This window comes from Vigna angularis, chromosome 9, assembly GCF_016808095.1.
Source record: "Vigna angularis cultivar LongXiaoDou No.4 chromosome 9, ASM1680809v1, whole genome shotgun sequence".
Classification (NCBI taxonomy): Eukaryota; Viridiplantae; Streptophyta; class Magnoliopsida; order Fabales; family Fabaceae; genus Vigna; species Vigna angularis.
The window spans coordinates 28,362,599-28,371,929 of NC_068978.1; the positions used below are offsets into that span (position 1 = coordinate 28,362,599).

The window sequence follows — 9,331 nt, forward strand, 5'->3', positions numbered from 1 at the left end:
TGTACATTGACCAATATTTTATGAATGAGTAATGATTCATGCACACTTTCATAGCACCAAAAAGACTATAAACACTTCATATATACCTAGCAAGAGTAAAAACTATAAGTTTATAGTTTATATGATGTGATAAGAAGAGGGAGATAGGAAGAAAAAATAAGTGTATAATAGGTGTAGATAAATGAAGGTGTCCATGAATCATTACTCATACTTTATTTCCCTTTTATGGGTTTCACTGCTCACTATATAGTGAGAATTAAAGCAGAAGATTTTTAGTTTTTGATTCACTACACTATTAACCATATGAGGGGAGAATATAGGCATTGCTATGGTAAAAGGCTAGAAAGAGTAGGTGGCCAAAATTTGCTCTATTGCTTCAGATAATGCTACTAGTTCAGACATTAAATTCTATCATATTTTATTTTATACCAAGTAAATGATAAATATTTTCTATTTCAAACTATTGTAAGGCTTTTAAGAAAATATGTACTTTAGATTGACTTTATGCATTAAATATTTTAATTATTTAAAAATAATATAAGTAATTTATTTTAATTAAATGATGATGCTTTTGAAATAAAATCTTTGCCATTTCTTCCTTTGAATATTTTGGTAAGATTCAATGTGTCATGTAAAGGATAGAAAAGTAATTAAAAAGAAAATTTTCTAAAAAATACTACAACTTTAATAACAAATGAATAAAAAAATGAAGAGGATAAGTTAGAGAAAAAAAAATTAAAATAATGATCACGAGATCTGTTGAAAATAAAATAAAATCATAGAATACTTAAATAAAAACAAAAAAATTGAAGCATTCAATATAACAATAATTTGCAGTAAAAAACTTGATTAAAAGTATTTAAATTTTTAAAGAAACAAATACTTAATTAAAATTTAAGACAACTTTTTTATTATATTTTTTCCTTAATAATTCACGCGTAAGTGGAAGTCTTCATAACTAGAATTTGACATTTTGCTTTGCACTCTACAAACGTATGCAAACAGAATACACTACTTCCCGCCCAATTACCGAACACCAAAGAATACCAAACCCAAAACCCAACACAACAAAAGAACCACACAACACAACCTCGTCTAACTCCGAAATAGAAACAATCCCTTTCCTTCTCCCTCAAACCTAAAAACCTTCTCTAAGCAAAGCATCTTTCTCTCTCTATATCATCACCATGTCTTCCCCTTCTCCACTCACACCAACAAACAAATCCTTACTCCTCAAGCTTTCCTCACCACCATGCCAACAACAACAAACCAACAAACTTCTCCAGCTCCTCTTCATCTCGAATCGTCGCATGATGTCCCACCGTTACAATATTCGAATCGTGTCCAAATCAAGACTTTGCTGGATCGATCAAATAGTGTGGTGGGACAACGGGTAACTGTTGGTGGATGGATAAAATCTGCCAAGGAAGTTGAGAAAGCGGTTGTGTCATCTTCGTCGTCGTCTATGGCAAGTAATGTCGCAGTAAAAAATTATAAAGGCAAGGATGTGTCGTGTGTGGAGATTCTGCAATCGAAGATACCTTTGATAAGGAGCATATTGGATGTATTTGGAGGAAGCGGTTACGTGCAGCGCAAGAAACGTGAGTCTGTTGTGACTGAGCCCAATCATGCAACGCTTTTGCCTCCAAAAGCTTCTATTGTGTATTTGCTTCTCACGGATGGGTCATGCGTTCAAAGCCTTCAGGTTTAATGCTCTGTTTGGTTCTGAAGTTTTTTTTGTTCCTATAATGCGTTTTGAAAGTAAACAATATGAACACACCCAAACACTCCATTGATTAAAATATTTAGGTACGTAGTCAAATAATCAAAATTCATTATTGTAAAAACTAACAATTTTAATTACCTGGTTATGAATTTTTATTCGATGAAAATGTAGTTAGAGTCACTGTGTTGAAATTGAATTAAAAAGTTTGTCGAATGAAAACTTATTTTTGTGTAACCTTATTTTAAAGGGTTAATTAGATTTATGTGAGTTAATCATTCTTTTTAAAATATTCATAGTTGACATATAAATAAGGCAGCTTTCAGAATGAATACAAACTATAACAAAGTCTGTCTGAATTCATGTATTGATTTTGCATAACATAAGGACTTGCTGAATAAAAAAATTCGAAAACAAATATGATATAATTTTTCAAAGTATGTATAATAGTTGTTTTTATCATTCATTTCTTTTATAAATTATTTATATTTCTTTTGCATATTTTTAGTTCGAAAGCCATTTTTTCCTTACAAAAATTACCGTAAAATAAGTAGACCTATTGAACAAAATCAGGAATTAAAAGAAGCATATAACTTCCTTGAAAGTGAAGGCCTTTGATTTCTTATCATCACTCTCAAAACATAAAAGAAAAAACAAAATTTAGAGAATTTTATGCTTAACTTCTACACCTAAATTTCCTTATTTGAAGTTAAATCATTCATTAAGTAGGGAATTTTATGGCTTATTTATGTGTCTAAACTAAAGTTACAAATGGATGGTTTTCATGCGTTTTAAAAAGCAAAGTGGCAAAGTAACTTTTCAAAATCTCATAACCATGAAACACTTTTGTTGTATATGTTTTAATTGAATTCTTTTCATGTTTTCTTGTTGTTTAAAACCTTTCAGGTTGTTGTGGATTCGTCTCTAGCAAGCCCAAGCAGGGTTATGGCTACTGGGACTTGTCTATTAGTGGAAGGTCAGCTAGAACGTACATCAGAAGGGAAGCATGATATTGAGCTTAAAGCTGAAAAAATTCTTCATATTGGAACAGTTGATTTTGACAAGTACCCATTATCAAAGAAACGAATTCCACTAGACACATTGAGAGATTACTCCCACTTTCGCCCTCGAACTACCACGGTGAAATTCAATTTCGGATTATAGTGTCTTGTTCATTTTACACAGCTAGAATTTTTGCATATTAACACATCAGATTTTCTGAAAACTGACATGTGATACGGTAATAGATGAGGTTAGACCAATTTATAGTGTGTAGATTGATGTAAACCTTGCCGTAGGATTGGGTGTTTTGAAAATCATCTCATACAATTGTAAATCATTTTATACCATTTTTCTGGACAAAATTGCAAACTCACATACAATATATTTTAGACTTGGAAACTTTCTCATGACTCACAAATATCCAAACACCATACATCTAAAGAACTAATTGAGTTGTAATGGTAATTCTCAAATCAACTTTTCATTTGATTCCTTCTTCATATTTCTCGATTAGGAACTTCAATAAATATTAACTTGAGAACCAACCGTTAGACATGAATTCTAATAGTTGGTTATACTTTCTTAACTGAGATAGCAATTAATGAGATTTGAAGAAGCAAATTTGGTAACAATATTGGTGTTACTAGCAAGACCCTTTTTGTGTTTTTTGGTATTAATATAGCATCTTCTTCTACAAGAATATAAATTTTAAGAACTTGATACTTGATTGCATTCTACTGATAATTGTGTGTTTTATGTTAGTTTTGTATGATGAGAAGATTAGCTTTGATCTGGTTGTAGGTGGCAACTTTGATGCGGATTCGTAGTGCTCTCTCTTTTGCAACCCACACGTTTTTCAAGAAACATGAATTTATTGATGTGCAAGTACCCACTATAACGACCACAGACTCAGAAGGATTCAGCAACATGTTTAAGGTTACCACCTTGGATCAGAATCAGAAAGCAGAGAAGAAGGAGAAACTGGAGACTATTTACGAGAATGAAGGTGTTAGCCTTGAACATGTGAAGGCAGCTGTGAAAGAGAAAAGCAACATAGTTGCGCATTTGCAGAGAACTGAGAGCAATAGAGAAGCACTGGCTGCTGCAGTTCAGGATCTGAAGAAAACAAATGACCTGGCATCACAATTGGAAGCAAGAGAAAAGAGAAAGTTAGGAACATCTTTTAAGGATGATAAAGTAGACTCTTCAAATGATTTTTTCCCTTTCCAAACTTATTTGACTGTCTCTGGTCGCTTGCATCTGGAGAGTTATGCATGTGCTCTTGGAAATGTCTACTCTTTTGGACCTAGATTTCTAGTAGATAGAACAGATTCTGCTAAACTTGCTGCAGAAATGTGGATGGTTGAGGTGGAAATGGCTTTTTCTGAGTTAAAGGTATCACTCTCTGTTCATCTGCATTTGCAACATCAGTTTAATTTCTATGCAACCTCATAGTAAATTTTTTACCCTGATATAAAATATTGACATTATCTCCAATCAAGAACTTTAAGACTTGATTTTCATAGCTTTATTTTTCTTATATACTATTCGACTTTCTTATTTCTATTTAATGTGTGATTTTCAATTTATATTTAGATTCTTAACCATATCTTTCATAAGTGTGAGTTGAGTTGAGTTTTATCACCGATTTCTACTCCAATAGGACATTTGACTCAATGTTACATAAGGATTGTTACTTAAGTTTGGTTCAACGTTCCTTCAGGTAGTGTTTGATGCATGTATAGAACAGAATGAAACATTCTATACTCTTATGTTCTCTTTTGGTTCCACTACCCATTTTAGTAGAACCAAAATGTTCCAGATTAACACTATGTAAATTCTTGTTTCTTTATAGGAAGGCTTTTTGTTTTGTATCATTTAGTAGCATGAATGCACTTTGTGTTACTTGCAGGATTCCATGAACTGTGCTAGTGACTTTTTCAAGTACCTCTGCAACTGGGTTCTTGAAAATTGCTCTCAGGAAATGGAGTTTGTTCGTAAAAGAATTGACACCACCTGTTCCAATCGTCTTAAGCAGATTATAACAGGTTCTCCTAAAAAGTTGACCTACCATGAAGCTATAGAAGCTCTTAGAAAGGTAGGCAACACTACCAAATCCTATAAACAAATCTCATTTTGACTTTTACCATTATGATCTTTCTTTTCAAAGAGAAATTAAACTTTTTTCCTTTTTAATGTTAACTAGTCATCTTCTCAGACTGAAGATAAGAAATATGAAACAAACTTTGAGTCTGGTTTTGTACTCACTTCAGAGCATATAAGGTATACTGATACTTTCATCATATTCTGAATTTTCTGATTTCTAACTAAGAAGAAGTTTTTCCTTCACCATTATCAGTTGCTTATGGTTCTATTTGTTTCTTGACAGCTCTCTCGCTGAAGACATCTTCAAGAATCCGATTATAATATACAATTATCCAAAAGAAGCTAAGCCATTTTACGTTCGCCAGAATGATGATGGAACTGTTGCTGCATTTGACTTGATTGTCCCAAAGGTATGTCCAAATGTGACTACTACTATAGTGCAGTATGTGTTGATAGATTGGCACATTTTTGTGTGTTGAAGTTCTTAAAAACTTTTTGCAGCTTGGAACAGTAATTTCTGGTAGCCAAAACGAGGAACGTCTTAACATGATAAGCTCCAGGTACTGCTTGTGTGATTCTTCTCTCTTTTATGTCCTCATAATAGAAAACTTTCAACCAAATGGTTGATGTATGAGTTGAAAATTGGTAAACTTTTTTCTTTCTCTTTTGTGTTGAATGGCAGGATTGATGAATTAGGTTTGGAAAGAGAGAAGTATGAATGGTACTTAGACCTTCGTAGGAATGGAACAGTGATTAACTCTGGGTTCACCCTAAGGTTTGATCTTATGGTTCTCTTTGCAACTGGCCTTGCTAATGTCAGGGATGTTATCCCTTTTCCAAGAAGCTATGGCAAAGCCAACAACTGATGAAACTAAGAACATTCAAGTTCCATTTATTGGAATCAAAATTCCAATGTTCATGCATAGAGAGGCTTCTGTAACAACAATTATCATATCAGTTGTTTATTTGTGTGTGCCTGATGTATATAAGGAATGTCCAAGTAATCAAATTTACTCAAGTCTTGTCAAGTTCTTCTTTGTATATTAATTCTCCTAGTTTCTGTTTGATTTACTACAGTTTGATTTTCTTTTCTTTTTTTTAAAAAAAAAAATAAGATCTCAGATTTAAGTTTTACAGATGAAAAATTCTACTCACAGAGGGAACTAGTTTATACAATGTGAGTATTGAAGTTACCTCACAAAAAGGTTTCATTTTAGTAATAAGAAAATGATTTCGACTTTAGTGTTGTGTTTGTGAGAAAAAAAAAAGTGTATACAAAATGTGAAACTAAGAATTGTTTGATTTAGACTAAAAATAGAAAATAAGTATAGTAGAAATAAGAAAAAAATATAATTAATTGGGTAGACTAATTAAATAAGCTTGAATTTTATTTTTATTAAATAGCCAATTAAAATTACGTGTCATTTATAAAATCTTCTATTTTTCTTTTCTTCAAAATAATCGTTAAAAACGTGCCTTGATCAAGTTAAAATATATATCACAAATATCTTCTATTTTCACCAAATATTGAATTAATTAAATAATAACGAAAGAATTAATATTAATTGGGAATCGCACTAAAAATACAAAGAATAAATAATTTACAAAATAAATATAAAAAAACGCATGAGGAAAACTTACAAAATAAATTGAAAAAAATATATATGAGAAATTTAAATATAAAGTTAAAAGTTTCATATAAAATAAAAATACGACACATATTATAAAGAAATATATTTATATATTCTAAAAGTTTAAAATTATTTAAGATAATATGTTTCTTATATATGATTTGACTCATATCTTTTCATATATTGAAATTTTCTGGATTGACCATTTTTATGTCCAATTGAAATACCAAATGAGCCCTCGAGTCTAAGTTTTCACAGTGAAAATGAAGAGTTGGAACAAATTATCCATGAGATGGTCGTTTATGTTTATTATTTGGGCCACTTCCATTATTATTTAATAATGCATGTACATTTTTTTCTTTATTGAGGAATTGAAAATTGAAATGGATTATGTGTCGGGTATGGTAAAATTGTACACAAGCTCTACCGAATTAACCACATGCTTCTTTAGTTAAATACAACTCGTTTTCTAGATAAACTTTTTTTTGTAAACACTTCTAAAAGAAATAAAATAAGTGTCTTATAAATGTTCTATGGTGAAAAATATTTAATTTTTCTTTTCCTTTTTTATTTCTAAAAGTCTTTATGGAAACATTTGTTCATAATTCTTATGAGGGGAGAGAGTCGAAGGTTTTTAGTATGATAAGAGTGTTGTAGAGTAATTCATCCAACAAATCTAGGTGAAAGTTATAAGAAGAAATATAGAGTGTATCCTTGTCTCTTACCCAACAGGTGGATTTTCAAGAAAAACTTTTTTTCTTGTTAAAGAGAACTTAAGGACCTAAAAAATAGTTTGAGAGTAGTAGTTATTTTAATAATGACACTCAATTATTTTATTCATAAAAATGTTCAACTACAAATAGATTTAACATTAACTGAGTTTATTAAAAATACCATCTCTAACAAGATTTTTTAGATCTTCATATGTCTTCTCTTTAATCTTTTGAGTTTATCTACTCATTTGTTTGACGATTAGAGACCACTAGTGGATTCACAATAGAGAGGTCTACAATTCTAATAGATTAAAATATCAAATAGGGCAAGGTCACTTCTTTCTTTATTTTTTTGAGTTTGTTTAGCATTTTGAGGCACACATAGTTTTAGAATCCATGTATGTGACTCAAAATAGTTTAAAGGAAAACTTTGTTTAGTTAGATTGTAATGACATGCTTAGACATTTGATATGATGTCTATATAGGTAGTTAAGAGCATCTTGTGAAAAATAGAGCTCAAAGGAGCAACTATGACATAGGCAATGGTTTAACAAAGGTAAGGGAAACTAATATTGTTTTATATAATATGATTTATACACTCTTGATTAGTGAATTTTTATTTGTATTTGTTGTTTTTGGTTTTATGTGTGTGTTTTTATTTGGATAGTAATATGAGTTTCAATGTTTAAATTGATCTCTAAGTTGTGAAATTATGGATGAATCTATGGAATGGTATCTTTGGCTTCTAATGAGTCATTTTAAACGAGTTGTCACTGTTTTTTACTTGAATAAAGAATGAGAACACTCCCTCGATCCAAATGTACCTTCTGTTATGTTGAGACAATATCATCTAGAGATAGAATCTCTAGCAACCTATGTTTTGAAGTTTATCAAACAAATACTCAACGAAATATTGCTTATAAAAAGTAGCGTCTAAGCAATTGGTTACGCTAAAAGACAATATTGAATGAAGTAAGTGTTTGTCAATATAATCATCTATTTGAAACACTGAGCAGATCAAAATACTTACAATGTATGAAATGTTTGAAGTCATTTTGTCTAATAGATAACATTTGATATATTAGAGACATCCACATTTTGAAGTCATCTTAACTCTACTAGACTCACCTACTCATATAGAGGATGAGATTTAGGTAGTGAGAGATGAGGGAGGCTCTTATAATGGGATCTAGGGCTAGGGGTCCCTTTTCTGGCATGACTATAAGTGAATTTACTTTGTCAATGTATGATTGAGACCTAATGAATTTGGATCAATCACGACACTTTATTCATGATTACATGATATGTATCTGACTTCATGAGTATTTATTTAATGCATAAATCCAAAATTGAGTCTAAAGTAGGTTATGTTAGAATTATAAGATATAATTGATTAATAATACCTATTGCATGTAAATGTGTAGAATGATGTTTTTGTTTAATCTTTGTGATGTTATAATATGTTATATTATAAAATACTATTAGCTTACCCTCTGTTCTATGTTGTGTTGTGGTTTATATACCTGTAATCATTATATGTTATATATGAGTAGACGATACTAGAGGTGAGGGGAATCAACAGTGAGATAGTCCAAGATGGATGTAAATAGTGGAAGCTACTTATGTTAGTTTATTTTGTATTCTGTTTGATTAAGTATTTTGTTTTGAAAGAATTTCTATTTAAATCTTTGAGAAATATTATAATACATGGAGCATACTTATTTTAACACTCTGATTTAGGAATGTCACGTGTAAATAAAAGAATATTATTTGATTAAGACAAATACAACTTTGATATCATCACAAAATAGTGAAATATTTAAAAATCTTATTACGTTGTGTAAAATTAATTAAAACTCGCGGAAATAATAAACAATCTCAAGACAACTTGAAATGTCCTAATAAAATTCCTCAACATAATTTATTTAAAAGAAATAAAGTTTGAAAAACCTAAAAAATAATTCCCCACTTGCCTCTCGATCTACATCGCATCATCAATAATATCCTTTCTAACATCATCTCCTCTTGTATAAATACGATCATCGCAGGTGGAAACCATTACCACAAATGCAAAGGTGAGATAACAACATCAACATCCAAAAACACATAATAATACAATTATAATAATACAATTATCTAATAATGTATAAGCTCAT

General features: G+C 30.5%; 1 protein-coding gene across 2 annotated transcripts; it reads left to right on the forward strand.

The window, feature by feature from the left end:
• Positions 1-1,038: 1,038 nt before the first annotated feature.
• Positions 1,039-5,849, forward strand: LOC108318694 (asparagine--tRNA ligase, cytoplasmic 2). Of its 2 annotated transcripts, none has more exons than XM_017556378.2 (8): positions 1,039-1,705; positions 2,630-2,863; positions 3,527-4,120; positions 4,638-4,823; positions 4,944-5,008; positions 5,115-5,241; positions 5,333-5,391; positions 5,514-5,849. In XM_017556378.2, exons 1-8 carry the CDS (start codon positions 1,253-1,255, stop codon positions 5,695-5,697), a joined length of 1,902 nt encoding a protein of 633 aa, XP_017411867.1. In that variant the 5' UTR covers positions 1,039-1,252; the 3' UTR covers positions 5,698-5,849. The 2 variants fall into 2 exon arrangements, with proteins under 2 accessions (XP_017411867.1, XP_017411866.1); XM_017556377.2 differs by having other exon boundaries at positions 1,041-1,705; positions 4,932-5,008.
• Positions 5,850-9,331: the final 3,482 nt, after the last annotated feature.

Coding starts and splice junctions, on each gene's coding strand:
- LOC108318694 (XM_017556377.2), top strand. CDS start 1,253: ATGCCAACAACAACAAACCAACAAACTTCTCCAGCTCCTCTTCATCTC. Junction 4,121..4,637: donor TGGCTTTTTCTGAGTTAAAG/GTATCACTCTCT, acceptor TGTTACTTGCAG/GATTCCATGAACTGTGCTAG. Junction 4,824..4,931: donor CTATAGAAGCTCTTAGAAAG/GTAGGCAACACT, acceptor AATGTTAACTAG/TCATCTTCTCAGACTGAAGA.